At 39.5% G+C, this 15,838-nt stretch overlaps 1 protein-coding gene across 1 annotated transcript; it reads left to right on the forward strand.

Moving 5' to 3' along the window:
- Window positions 1-13,443: 13,443 nt before the first annotated feature.
- LOC148008379 (microbial Terpene synthase-like protein 13) lies at window positions 13,444-14,784 on the forward strand. Its single transcript, XM_087674263.1, has 2 exons — window positions 13,444-13,951; window positions 14,144-14,784. Exons 1-2 carry the CDS (start codon window positions 13,693-13,695, stop codon window positions 14,782-14,784), a joined length of 900 nt encoding a protein of 299 aa, XP_087530389.1. The 5' UTR covers window positions 13,444-13,692.
- Window positions 14,785-15,838: the final 1,054 nt, after the last annotated feature.

The following is a 15,838-nucleotide window of genomic DNA, read 5'->3' on the forward strand; positions in this document are numbered from 1 at the left end:
AAAATTGCTCTGGTTGAGGAGCTCTATGAGAAGGAAGAAAACCTTAACTCCAGGGGATTCCACCTTGATGGTAATCAATTTTTTATGCTGCTTCTGGGTTATTGGCATTTTCAATATAAAGAACACAAATTGTCTATCCATCTTATGACCTTAGTAGCATGTTGCCTTGTCATACATTTCAAAGTGACAAGCCTAAAACGCCTATTGCCTATCATTATAAGGTTAAAATTATTAAGTGCACTTTTGACTAGACATGGAAAGAATAAGCGTATGTCACATTTTCAGGAAAAATCTTCATTGTAATGGTTCATGGGAAAAAGTCGTTAACACCCGTTAGGATGTTATCCGAAAAGTAATTGCAAAGTACGAAAATGAATCTATGGATTTGCATGTGGCATGTGCTTGCAAAATGGAATAAGTCAACACTAGTCCTACAATATTCACTTTGCATGAACTTCATGTAACTACATTCTGGTTAGGAAAGGGTTGCATGTTGCACGTTCGTCATGCGAAAAATTCATTCATCAATACGCTCTCTCCGCCATTTCAAGAAGAAATCGGAGGATCACCTCATGCCAATAGCTAGTGAGAGTTTTCAAAAACAGCAAAAGCTGCACGACCGCGACGAAGATAAAAGAGGGAAAGCTGTGGGACAGCCGGTTCTGCACCTTCAACTTTCCTTGACATTGACCGCAATGTAACTTCAGTACTAGACTCCTCATCGAGTTCCATCCTGAATGCATCACCCGCACAACAGTCTTGTTTGCTATTGTACGGCTATTGCAAAAGTAATGTATGCTGTGAAGGCATTAAAAGTTGTTGCAGGTTGAGATTATTCAGATGATCTTGAAGTGTCTGCTGTTGTACGGCTATTGCAAAAGTGATGTATGCCATGAAGGCATTAAAAGTTATTGCAGGTTGAGATTATTCAGATGATCTTGAAGGGACTCAGCAGCAGCAGCAGCGAATGATCTGAAGGCGTTCTCGATGTCGAATGCGTCCAAGGTCCTGCCTTTTGCACCCTTCGTCCTGAAGACAACACCCTGCTGCGTCCTCATTTCAGATGATCTTGAAGGGACTCAGCAGAGCAGCGAATGATCTGAAGGCTTTCTCGATGTCGAATGCGTCCAAGGTCCTGCCTTTTGCACCCTGCGTCATGAAGACAGCACCCTGCGCGCTGAAGAAAGTACCTCGACCGCGGATCCCTTGGATCCCTTGCCATGCAAGATGAACAAACGGCGAGTGACATAGCGCTACAGGAACAAAGGTTGTGTGACCTCCCACGAAGCATGTGCTTCTCCCCCAGGTCGCTGTGGTACACGGTGGAGTCCCACAGCCCGCACAAGCAGGCGTCGAGCATGCCCTTGATGGAGAGCACCCATTCCTTCTCCTCCAGCTCGAGTGTATTTGTGCGCTCTGATACCATGTTCGAAACTGCAAGGAAGACGAGAGACGAGAGGAAGAGAGGAGAGAAGAGAGATATGAGACACAGGAAGTGGAACACCAGAAGTATCTCAACTTAGCACACATGATAGGAATATATAGAGGGGACGTGGGGCTCTATATATAGACAGACTATATATAGCTAACAATCTCCCTTACTAACCCTCTTTTCTTCTTGCTCTTGAGATCAAGGCTAGAACGAGAAGAACAAACATACATCAAGGGCCTCTCAAGAGAAAACATCACAATGCTAATATTGGAACCCATGATGAAGATTAAGCTTGGTGCTAGAGATTGATATGCTTAATGTAGCTCTACTGCTAAAGAACTACAAACTATGGTTTTAATTATAGCTCTATGGTTGAACTGGTACAGACTATGATATTAACTATGCAACTAAAATATGTTATTAACGTAAAATATATTATGGGTTAGATTCTTTTTTCAATCTTGGAGTTTTGTTTGTGCAAAAGCTCATAATTTCATCAACCTTGGATTGAAGATTGAAGATACTCAAGTAAGGGAGGTCTTCTTCTACAAGCTCATTAATAAAATATATATGTGACTATAAGTGTGCACATGGTATTGAAGGTTGGCAATTAGTGAATCCTAGTACTTATTTTAGACACGTTAAAAATAACATGCTTGGGATTATGCATTCTTCTCTAGAAATATCCCATGCTAGTGAACCAAGCGACTCAAACGTGCAAGGAGATCATATTGAGAACTGAAGGCATGAATAATCATCTCCAGTGCATGGTGGAAATAACATAGATGATTTAAATAGACGATGTACGTGGCATGATTGCATTGCATATTGTAATGGTGGGAGGAGTATTGGTCCACAAACTTTTCTTAGGCACTAAGAGTTGAATGCCAAATATGATGCACTAAGTATGCAATTTGGTCTTACTACTTCTAATGAAAGGCAACATGAACAAGGTAATGATCAAACTATTAATACTTTTGTAAGTCCCCCCTTCGGTCGTGACAACAACTCAATTAACCATCCCGAGTCTCCCCAAATAGACCCTTCTATAGACAATCACATATCTATTATTGGGTGATCATTATATCAACAAACTATACAAATAATAATTGAGCTTCAAGCTCTTTAGGATGAGAACCAAATATCAATCAGTCCACAAGAGAACATAATCCAATTATTTTTTGGAGGAATGGGCAATCCAAGGCCTAGGACTCAAAGAGTTGAAGAATGCAAGCCAGGTTTAAGTAAGCTATAAGTGTAACTACCTGATACATGGGATGAAAGCCTTGATGGAGTGAGAGTCCCAACATCTTGGGAGCAACTTGACTCTGTGTATCATGGTATTGGCATGGTCCAACCTGAACGCTATAGGTTTTGCATGGGAAGTAAAAACAATGATCATGAAATTGAACTTCTTACACCTATTAAAGAAAATATCCGACTCTTTTTCAATAGAAAATATAACATCAATGCTCTAAACCAAATTAGAGGGTGTATTTTGCACTCTTACCTTATAGGTGGTTCTATAAGCCCAAAGAGCCTCATACAGATGCTCATCCCAATCTTATCTATAAGAAGTGACTGTTTTAGTTACAATCCCACAAATAATTTGATTAGTAACTTCTACTTGGCTATGAACTCTAGGGTAATAAAGCATTGATTTGTGATGCTTAATCTTATATAGTTCTATTAATTTGCTAATTAGACCATTCAAGACATGGGAACCTTGATCACCTACTGATTTGAGTGGGCAATCAAATGTGTTATAATGTTTTTATACATGAACTTAGCCACCTCAATGGCTTTATCTATCTTACAAGCTTCTGTTTCCACCCACTTAGTAATATTATAAGTACAAACAAAGATATCTTGATTGGATTGATATCTTGTAGTCCGATCAATTGGACCCACAAAATCAATGCTTCATTTCTCAAAAGAGGATATATAATGCAAATATAGTTGTCAAAGGTATGGCGAAACTCTTAGAAGGTCAACCAATCCTATGACATACGTCATATTTTTGGAAATAATAATGAGCATCCTTAAATAAGCTAGGCCACCAATAACTAGATAATAGACCCTTCCTTGCTATAATTTACCAACAAAATGGTCACCACAAGGTTCATCATGCAATAACTTTAAAACCACTTGAACTTCATCTTCCTATACACATCAATGATAAATTCCCTCTCTAGGGAAGAATTTATATAGCTAACCCCCTTATCATCCATAGGAGTATTCTTGCATCAATATCCCTAGCTTTCTTCATTTATCTGTACTAGGTGGATATCGAGCGGTACAAAGAAAATTAGAAATGTATGCATCACTTAGATTATGGATTGCATAATAAATTAGATTATCCCCCTTATTATTATTTTCTTGACATAAAAGAGCTCTGACAACATACATAGATTTATCTGATTGGAGTGAAATTCCTTCATACAATTGGAGGGTGCCAATACTAGTTCTTCAATCAACTATTACTTCAGAAATTCAAATGCTTCCTACCAGACATAATCCCAATTAAAAGGAGTGTCCATTCATAGCAATTTTTGTTAAGGATGATGTGACCTTGGTAAAATTCAAAATAAACTATCGAAAATAATTTAAATGCCCCAAAAATCTGCATAGTTGTCTAAGATTTGTTGGACCAGGTGGTGGAAGTTTAGAAATCTTAGCAATTTTAGTAAGATCCATGGCAATACCTTCCTTAGAAACAATAGTTCCTTTTGGAACTCGAAAAATACATTTATCAGGTTTAATGAAATACCCACATCATCACTACATTCAAATACTTGTGACAACAATTGAGCAATTTCTTTTTCCATCGATACAAAAGTTGTCAAGAAACACTTCCATCTACTGTCAAAGATAATCTTGGTAGGTTATAATCAAAACCCTTTCAAATGTTATGGGGTGTCTTGCACAAACCAAAAGGCATTACTTTGTGAGTGAATGTGTCCCATTTAGTGCTAAAGGTAGCTTTATGGTTATCCTCATGATGAATTAATACTTTATTATAACCTAGTAAACCCATCCATAAAAAATATAGTTCATGGCCAAAGACTTTATCAAGTACTTGATCTATAAATGGCAAAGGAAAATAATATTTTCGTGTCTTATTGTTAAGCTCCCTATAATTAACAAAAATATATATTTTTTTGCTATTTCTCTTCATGCATCTAGAAGCTTAGAAATTAGAGCTTTGACCAATTTTGCATACACAGGATTTATTATCCATTGAGGTTGACTAACAATCACTACAACAAAAAGGGTTCATAGACGCGCTTGTAGATGCAATATTTGAATTGTGAAAAAAAATATTGGGCGCATTTATTGATGCGTCTATTTACACGTCTACAAAATCGCATCTACAAGCGTGCTTATGATTACTATTACATGCACACTTAGACGAGCCTATAAACGCGCGTATAAATGCGCTATGTAAATATATAATTATATTTATAAAAAAGTGGACATATTCATATGGTGCGTCTATACAAGCGTGTATCTACGCATCTAAAATCGCGTTTACTCTGAAAGTTTTTGACGAGAATAGACGCGCATTTATCCTGCAATTTAGACGCGTTGATAGATGCGCAAAACAGAGGTATGAAAAAAAAGCCACAGAGCGTGTGGCTTTGTAAGCCACATGCTCTCTAGTTTTTTTCCCCCCATCAACATCAAGTTGTATACTTAGGGAAAACAGAGAAAGATTATTTTGAAGATTGGATACTGAAAACAAAACAATGTATGTAGCACACGAAATTTCATATATATAGATGAAACGTTTTTACATTATGAGTTCTAGTGCTTGTGACATCATGGTCGCAAGCACTAGCTGAAAGTAATACATATCAAAAATGAAAATTACAAGCCAAGGGGAGGCATGCATGCACGAGGCTCCTCTATATCACCTCAGAAGAGGCATCATCATCGCTACCACCACCGCTCCATGTGTCTCTGCCGTTGCCGCCACCGCTACTGCTAGTCCCCCCTTCGCTATCCTCAACTACATCAGGGTTCGTCTACACAAAGGATTAATGTATATAAATACCATTACAAACAATAAATTAGAGTTATCTATACTTTTCATGTAAAAAATAAAACATACCTCTTTTGGTGGTGGAATCCTCATGGCGCGATTATATTGCTCCTCCGTGATGAGTCTCTCCTCATAGAAATGCAGTCAAGTGGACGCGCGGTTATGACCCCGATGGTAGCCTACCTCTCTAGGAGTAGGCATCCTACCAACGATATGATACTATAAAACAATTTGAACATACAACATATTAAAACACACTACATAATGAAGTGAAAAAAATTACAAAATTTAATTTAAAAAAAGAAATCAAATAAAACTTACAAACTCAGCCTCCCATGACTCCCTGCCACCCGATCCATAATGCGACGATCCCATTGTTGCCATCTGGATACGTCGCGCCTGTGCATGCTGGCGACTTGTCATTTTCTCCACTGCTCTCTTTTTGGCCTCTTTCCACTCCTTGCGGTGGCAATTGGGTAGTTGGCCATATCCAGGGCGCCCCTGCTCTTGTCTCCGCAATTACTCCTTGGCGCGCGTCATAAGGTGAGACCTCTTGTTATGAAGCACGTCTCTCACCTTTGACTGTCCCCAATCATCTGAGAATCGTGAATTCTCGGGATTAGGGTACCTTTTATGTACTGCCCGCAGCACCTCTTGCCACAAACCATTATTTTGGTGCTTGAAGGGAATCATGCAATCTTTGTATGTGGTATGCACAACACTCCTCAAGTAGGCTATCACTTCCCTCCCCTCAAAGTCATGCAAAATACCACCAACATCAGTGATAGAGTAGTACATTTGTGGAGGCTCACCTCTCTCATTTTCCGGTGAGGGTGATTGAGAGCCACCACCTAGGCAACCCCCACAAAGCCCTCCACCTCCTCGTCCTCCCGCACCACTCTCCCTCATCCCTCGACATGCACTACCCTCTACCTCACTCGATACACGTGCTTCTACAGATACACGTGCTTTGGCCGATCCATGTACCTCAGTTGATCCCTGTGTAGGCAAAGATGTGATAGGTGTCCCAGACATCACATTGAAAACCTCATCTGTAGTGGGAGGGCGACCAAGATAATTGGTCATCTCCCCCATGAATTGCTCCTTGTTGAATGGGGTGTTGGAGGATCCAGGATTCCACATCTACACAAGAAAAATCATATTACCATGTGCAGATAAAATATATTACATACAGTGTCTATACCTGCGTCTCTGTGCGCGTCTATACATGCGTCTCTGTGAGCGTCTGTCAACGCGTCTCTATGAGCATCTCTCAGCGCGTCTATTCCCGCGTCTATAGTTGCATCTACACTGTTATCTGGACGCACTGACAGACGTGCACAGTCACACAATTTCTTCTCAAACTTGCTTAAAAAACAAAGCTAAAAAACCTCCATAGATGACAAGATCCAGCATGTGAAGAGAGAGAAGAGAGAGACAAACAAACAGAGAAACCAAACAAGATTGAGAGAGAGAAGAAGAACTCACCTTCTTTTCTTGTTCCAATAGGTGGCGACGGCTAGGTGGTAAGCTCCTTGTTATCCTTCTCCCTTTCCTTGGTAAGTTGCTTTAATCTTGTGCTCTTCCTTGCTTGTTTGGCTCTTGTTCTTTACTCTTTGGCTCTTCTTTTCTCTTGTCCTCTTCTTACTCTTATTTCCTTGCCTCATTGTCTTCATGAAGTGATAGATAGGCAGGAGTAGTGATGTCGAGCTTGACTACAGAAAACGCGCAAAAAACGTTGGAAAGCACAGGTTTGAAAAGACAATTTAAGAAATCAATGCATGCATTTAGGGAATCAATTGACCTATGTGGTGACATATATAACAAATCTTGAGGATAAGAGATAACACATTGGCAAGTCAATTGGCACATATATATTTAGTGACTTACTAGACCATCCCACTTACAATTGCATATTATCCCTCTTACGTATCAATAGGTGGATAAAGCATGAATGGTTTTTAGCTAGAGAAAGATAATGCAATGAAGGTGTACACGAAAGAGATAGAGAAAGGCATATTATCCCCATCAATCAATCAAATATATGTGAGCTATAAGTGCACCTTGACATGATTGGAATAGCTTGCATATGCATAAGCCAACTGATTTACATCAATCTACTCATGCTATGAATTGGCATGCATGGCTAGGTTAAGCGCACAACATTAAATGAGACATGTGAGTGTATTGATCAGTTCTTTCTCTCTCTCTTTATATATATATATATATTGCAAATGCACAAGTCAACCTTTGATTTATATATACATCCAATCATCATGCCCTATCCAATCACATTTGTATAGGGCATGATTGGATGTATATAGGGCATGAAATCACATATATATAATTAGCTTTGAATGATTGGATGTATATTTGTAATACTCAGAAAGAAGTAAAGTTGGTAATGTATATCATGTCCTATGCATGTATATGCCCTATACATGTATATAATGTTGTATATACATGTATATCATGTCCGTATGATCCTATACATGTATATCATGTCCTAGCATATGATCTAGGTGTAATTATGTCGTATATACATCCAATCATGCCCTATTCAAAAAAATACTAGCTTTTAAGAGGTCTGGTCATATTCAGGTAACCTCTTGCTTGCATGATATGTTTTAAACTACTCAGAATCTTGGGAAATTTAAAGAAAAGATAGGATTCTTTGCCACCCAAGCCTACCCTGCTTACTCTATTGTTGCCTGAGAGATTGTTGCAGGGGCTTCCCACAATTATGAGGTCAATCTTTCCCACTGCATCCACAATCTCAGCCAACTTATCATCAGTAAGATCTCTAACATCATCCTCCATTTGAAATCGGCCTGTTTGGAAGGTATTGTTCCACTAGTTTGCTATTATGTTTTTACATTTATCATTGATCTCCACAATAACAACAGCCTTAAAAATTATACCCAATTTGTGCAATCCCGCTTCTTTTCCACCAAGGCTCGAGAATAAGGACAAAACTGTTAAACCTTGCAGATATAATTCTTTCAGTGGTGGTGAAAGACTGTACGCAATAGTATTGACCTGAAATGAGTTGCCCAATGCATCATACTGATCTGAAAGGGTAGAGCAGCCTCAAGTGTGGTCACGATCATATCCAAGCACCAGCTCAATCTCATGGGATTCAAGTGGGGTAGCTTGGCCTGGGCTGACCCAAACCAAGTTCCATATTTTGCATGACAGGACAATCTCATGTTGAAGATAAGAAGGTATCTTGCTTTCTTTGTGGAAAGAAAAAATTTTTCTTATCAATCCACATATAGTGCTAGGGGCACCCCGTGTGTTTATGCAATTCAGCTTCTCTCTCGGATCAGAAGCACCTCAAAGATTGTCATGGGAGCAGGGGGAAGGATCAACCTTCTTCCATCTACTAGAAGGTTATAAACATAACCACCTCATCCTAAAGCATGCTAAAAAATATCTAGAGTCTGTGAAATCTGGATCTATGCCATTAAAATGCTGTTTGATGGTCTCCCACTCAGAATCGGGAACGTTCTCAACATTTTCAAAATAGAAAAAGGGAGGGCCTTCCATCAAACTATTCAATGGTTTTGGCTTGCCTTTCAAAAAGCCAGGGATTCCAAAACCCATGCCCTTTTTGAACTTGAAGGGTGGGATAGAACCTAGATGTGGACGTGATGTTTTTCCATTCATAGATTGAGTCTCGAGCCATAAAACACTCGAGTCTTCACTAGCACTTTTATCCAAGTCTAGAGTAGGAGTAATGCTGACCTTTGTTTTAAGGCCCACGTAAGTGTACCATAGCTTAAGGGCTCTTTCATCTACCCAGTATATTACAGACACCTCGTGAGGGTCCAGCATGTCTAGTTATTTGAACACCTCGTGAGGGTCCAGCATGTCTAGTTTGATCTTTTATCTTTTACGACTAGTGCACATTATTCAATGCACTTTGGTGTGAGGGTAAACATCTTCGAACTCAACGTATATATGAAAAGAGAAATACCCAAGATTGTGGTGTCCTTGCTCACTTCGAGGATGCCAATGGTACTTTGAGTAATTATTCACTCTATTTTTTTAATTCAATGATTCAATGTGTATTCTTAATTCTATGGTTTTTATCATGCGCACACGTGCATGCTCAAGAATCAATTTCAGGTGGTTAAATTATTATTAAATTTGGTTTTTTAATTATGTGAATTGCAATTTTAGGTGGATAAATAATTGTGTGTCTGCTGGCGCATCTATATTAGTGTCTATTTGCGCGGATATATAGACGCACAATTCACGTCTATTTACACGCACGTTTACATGCGCTTATAGATGCTATGATAGATGCACCCGACTTTGCGCGTCTAACATCGGCGTCTATGCCTCATTTCTGTTGTAGTGAATCTTTGTGCCTAGTTGTAAGTCGATATAATATTGATTGACAAATTTAAGCTTTAATATGACTAAGATTCTTACAAGACCAAGAAAATCCCTTAACATGTGCTCATAATACTTCTTTAAGTCTTTCTCAATCGTGGGGTACTAATTGAGCCTCGAAATCTAAGTATTTACCTTCTTTCATTTCTCTTTTTACCATCTCCACTTTAGGCTCTTCAACATATCAAAAATCTATATCACGAGGTTTTACTATAGGCACATCTTTAGATATTTTCATTGAAACACCTTCAAGTAAAACATGCCTTGCACTCGAATCTAGTGATTCTTCCTCGACATTCACATAATAAACCAAGGGTAAAGCCCTATAGATACAATAGCTAAGTTATCCTGAGTATCCTATGTAGTTTATATCTTATAGACATTAATTTATATCTTATATTATACGTAGTTTATATCTTATATCATATGTCTTTCTAGTATATCTTCCTTGCTTTTTACTCAAGCAATGCAAGGTAGTCTTCAAGTCCCTATTAGTTGTTATTAGTGCAAGCATGATCTTAATAGAACCAATTATTTGGGAGATCTGCTCTCCATCATGTGAAAATTGAGCATAATAAATTCCATTACATAATAAAATCCCATCACCATACATAATAAAATCCATTACACTTTCCTTTGGATGGGGTAACACGACCTCGCACATATTTTGCAATGGAGCATTAACTGATTTAAGTTGGCTTCTCGTTGGATTCTAGGATATCCATGAGCCGCCCCTCTGAATAACAATACATATGACACTTCATTTCCACTTGAACACTTAAAGAAATGATACAAGCAAGGAGAGATAGTAGGATTTTTCACTCGCATTTTAATTCAGAAGATATATATAGACTTGTCTTTCTTTCAAACTTTATTTATTTGCTCACATTCAACCAACCATTCCCTGAAAATATGTAAAATTTGTCCCATTTCTTGCACATCACTATTTCTTTTATATTCTTGCTCTTCTAATTGTAGCTCTAGAAGTGAAATTTCTTTTAAATATCGTCTCTCCCTGAATTGGAATTCTAACTTCTCTTTTGGTAGCTCAAAAATTTATTTTATCACTTCATTCACAACAATCTGTGTGTGTGTGTGTGTGCATATTTGATTCATGTATTGAGCAAGTTACTGACCGAAGATGAAGCTCTATGTGGTTTCCTTACTCTTCTTCTTCTTCTTCTTTATTAGGTTTTTTGATTGGTAGTGTGCTTCCTAGTAGATGGGAAGGAGCAACAACATTGGATTATTTTGTTTTGGTGGTGAAACCATGTTCAAGCACTCAAGCTTTTGCAATATAACATCAGGAGGTAAGATTTCTGAGTTTACTACTCCTCCAAGCTGGTCTTGTATTCTTGCTTTCTTAAATTAGGGAGAAGGATGCATGGTTAGTTAGATTGGAGTGTCTCAATTGATATCTTTTGAGAGTGGTGGTTGTCAAGGATGTCATAGTAGGATGAAGAGATAAGGAGATAGAAGGAAAATCAAGACTAGAAGAAGGGAGAGGACATAGCTCTTTCGTGCCACCACCACCTCCTCACAAAAGTATTGCATATTATGACTTGAATGATGAGGCTAGCATTGAGCAAGACATGTATCTTAGACTTCAAGCTCATCTTTCTGTCTTTGATATGACGGTAACCGACCTTTGAGTTGTGCAGCTGTACTACATGATGCGGATATTTAAAAAAGTCAGTGCTTAGGACTTAGTTGTTTTATATAAATGGTCCTTGAGACCTTAGGTTGCAAACAATCATTTAAGTTATGTGTTAAGATAATGCAAGAGATGAGTGATAGCTCTCTGCTCCTCACAGTGTTTGCTCCAACTCTTCTCTAACTTCAAACATGGTATTAGAGCCTCATCCATGAGGCTGTGGGAGATGGAGAATAACTATTCCGCACTATGGAAAGGAAAGAGTCAGACATGACGAAGAAGATGATGACCTCCAAGTGAAGTCAAAGCTCTTCATTTGGTCTCTACAAACTGTTGTGCCTATTGAGGCTTGGTCCTTGGTTTATTTAGCATATGAACAAGCTTCTAAGGTTGAAGTATTGACACAAAAACATGAGCTGCTTGAAGATGTGTTGACAGAGGGATTATGCATGTTTCCTACTGTTGACAATGAGGGAAGAATGGTGATTTTCATAAGCTATGTTTGAAGCTCATCGGGTGAGTTTGCATTTAGAGTGAATGCTCATGTAAGAGCTGTGAAGACCATCAGCAAAAATAAAGTGCGAGACATGAAGAAAATGTCAGATAAAATGCGTCGATTCGTAGCCTAAAATGTATCGATTTGGAGCCTAAAATGCGCCTATTTGCAGCCTTTGTGATGCTTGATACGAAGAATATTGCCCCTTCTAATAAAATACCATATGATGAAGCATATAATTAGCAGTATCCAGGCTTGAATGTACATAAGCATCTTCATCATTACCTTCAGAATCAACACTGCAGAGTGGGCCTATTCAAACAACGTGAGAATTGCATATCGCGCCTGAGTGACAGGCTAAATGTCTGGTTGAAATCTGGGTGCTGGATGACTACTGTGTGGTTTAATGCTTGATAAAGCATCTTTGGAATGCTGTTGAACACCCTGGAGCTCTAATGCTTGCATGGGAGCTTAGTTATGAACTGTGGGACAGTTGTACAGAGCTGAAATAAGGTCAGATCTGCTGTTAATATTGACACGCAACATATATTTGGACATCCTTGAAGCATTGAAGGTATATGACATGCATTCTTGGCTCCATTCAAGCATACCTAAATCCTAGAAGACAATGCTTTTGAACTGAGATTTTGTAATCCAAATACTCAAATCTGGTCTTCAAATCTAAAAATGAACGCAGTTGTAGATGTGCCCCAAACTTCTTTTCCTAATTCACAAAACACATCTGCAACCATCTTCCTTCTAGTGTGTGTTACATATACACCAATGGAAATAGAATTTGTAAGAGTGACACAACCAGAATCACAATCGCAGTCATCCAAACATTTCAAAGTAACTATTATTTCAAAGCATGCATTGGCGATAGAAAAAGGATTGTTGAGGAGAGTACCTGAAGCCTACCTACTTTACGGTGAAGCCTACCTGCTTCACGGTCGAAAGGTACATAGCATGCTAAGGCGAGTCTACTCTTTCGAGAGTGTTACTTTTTCTTCCCTTGTGTTACCATGTGATGGTTAAAGCGCCTGCATCCCGACGACAGCAAACCACCACAGGCTAAATGGTAACGTGGCGCTGCTGCATACGTAAGCCTAGAGCCACCGACCTAGAGTAGGAGGAAATAGCGATCATCCCTTTCGCTTAAGTAAAGAAGACCGGACCCCAGCCATAAAATGGAGGGCTGATCCTCTTTGAACCGCAGCTGTCTGAATCCGCCGCATTGTCGTCATTCGCACCGCCCAGTTATTCTCATTGCACGGCATTGATGCACGGCTTTAATCAATTTTCGCCAAGAGAGCTTGCCGCTGGGAGATATCTGCGACTGCACTGGCTGGCCCACAACAACGAGCATAAATATATGGGGGATGGAGTAGCGTATTCGTGAAGAAAGCAGCGTATTACACAGAGAGAGGGAGAGAGAGAGAGAGAGAGAGAGAGAGAGCGCAATGGACAAGAACCTGCCGCTGATGATCGCCGGTGGCGACGGAATTATGACTAATATTGGTCATGATGAGTTTCTGCAATACTGCCCCTTGGACCGTAGATGCCATCCCCTTCGGACGTCGCTAGAGGAGCAGAGCCGCGAGTGGACTACCGGCCTCTTTAAGGCCCATGGCCTCCCCCACGAGTAGCTCCAAAATCTTCTGGACATGAACTACGCCAGCCTGTCGTGTTTGATGTACCCCAGCGGCACCTCAAAGGCCCGCTCCTTCACCCTGGTGAAGCTCCTGCACTGGATATTCCTGCTAGATGACCTCTTCGATGACGGCCAGCACATCCTCGGCCTCAACCTCGAGTGTGCTCGCGCCTTCTGCTCCCGCCAGCTCATGACGATGTTTGGGCCCGCTGCCGTGGCCGCGGCCGGCCTTACTGACGTGTTCCACAGCTCCCTTACGAATGAGCCTAAAGGTATACCATTTCCATAACGAGGCTCAAGGAGGCTTCCATGGGGAGCTCGAATGAGGCTTCCATGGAATGACCCATCTTCTTCATTTACGCTAGGAAAGATGTTTTCACCCCCCCGTTACTTTCATTCCGAGTGTTACAATATCAAAACTTAGCACTAACTTTAAAGAAATACGGGGCGTTTCTTTGATACAGGCATCTCCAAACACCAATCATCCCAACAAGAGTTGGTGATCGAGATGGGAGTGCAGTGGGCAGCTGATATGCAAGCTCAAGGCATGTCGCCTAAGCACTACAAGCGTGTGCAGGAAGCAGTTGTGGACTATCTCACCGGTGTGATGCTTATTGTAGCATTGAGAGAGGAGAACAAGCTCCCTAGCCTCCATCAATACATCCCCCTTCGTCGTAAGGATGGAGCTGCTAGGATTTGCCTCGTTGCTTGTGAGTTTGACCTTAATATGGAGCTTGACGATGAGGCTTTATCACAACCACTCTTGGAAAACCTATATCAAGCCATGGCTGATCAAGTGCTTTGGATCAATGATGTTCTTTCGTTTAATGCTGAGTACTGTAAAGGGGACTACATCAACCTAATCACAATATTGCACTATCAGAATGACCGAATGATTTCTTGCCCAACTCACAAGATCATGGACTTCCAAGAAGCTCTCTCTCAAGCTTGTGCTATGATCAAGGACAGGGACAAGGATCGTGTACAATTATCTCATAAAATCATTACATGGAATCCATCCTTGCAAGGCTATGTTGAGGCTGCTAACGACACCCTCTTTGCAATCATTACTTGGACCCTATGTAGTCTACGCTATAGAGTTTAGTCTAGTGATGATCTCATCAACTAATGTGACTCTACAACTCTCCTTAAATAGAGAAGACATATATGACGACTCATCTAAGCATGGTTGGTAGCCTACCCCACAAAAAAGCTGTACACATTCTTCCATGAATAAAGCCTCATATTAATCACATTACTACTTGTTATTACTCAATGTGGAATATCTATGTTCTATCTCATCTCGTTGCAAAAGTTGCAAATTTATCCAAAATACTGATTAGTTAAAGTCACAAGTAGTGTTACATCTATTTCTTGTCAATCTCCACAATATGCCATAGTGAATTTGTGAAGCTTCTTATATTTCATTTAAGTTGGGGAATCCATTCAAACAAAAATTACTTTTGTAGAATGGTGAGTATCTATTTGTATCAAACCACTACACATAGTATGCACAAACTTGAAGATATCTAAGAGAGCTATTTTAATTAAAAGCCCATATATAGAAAACTATAATGTAGTGGACTATTCTTTCATAAACTAGGGATATAGAGATCCAATGATAATACTATGTAATTGAAAGAATGCATCCCTCTTTAAAGACCTATCTACTCACAGTAGGACACAATTTTCCAAATGTACACATACACTAAATACAATAGATCATATGCATGAAAAACCAAGTGGACACTTTCAAGGAGTAGTTTTGGCTTATGATAACTATGACAACTACACGAAAAGCAACCCCTTAACCGCAAATTTTCATTTCTATACCTTATAGGCAAGGAATAGTCTTACCCACAAATACGATAATTTTCCCAAGCTCTACATAAGTCACACATAGGATAACAACATGTCAAACATATCATTAGTTACTAGGTCTATTCTTACTCAAAGTTTGACAAAGAATTTTAATATCTAAACATAATTCTCACAATTGGACTAAGTATTCAGGATCCAAGAAATGTAACGTATCAAGGCCTAATGTTGCCAAATCAAGGACTAATATCTCAATCCATGTAATATAAAAGGTCACAACTATACTTTCCAAATATGTTGCTAGGTGGCACCTATACGAGGGGTGAGCACCTTCAATGTTT

Source organism: Lygodium microphyllum, unplaced genomic scaffold (genome assembly GCF_053477565.2).
Source record: "Lygodium microphyllum isolate KBCC unplaced genomic scaffold, Lygodium_microphyllum_v1.1.10 scaffold_153, whole genome shotgun sequence".
Lineage (NCBI taxonomy): Eukaryota > Viridiplantae > Streptophyta > Polypodiopsida > Schizaeales > Lygodiaceae > Lygodium > Lygodium microphyllum.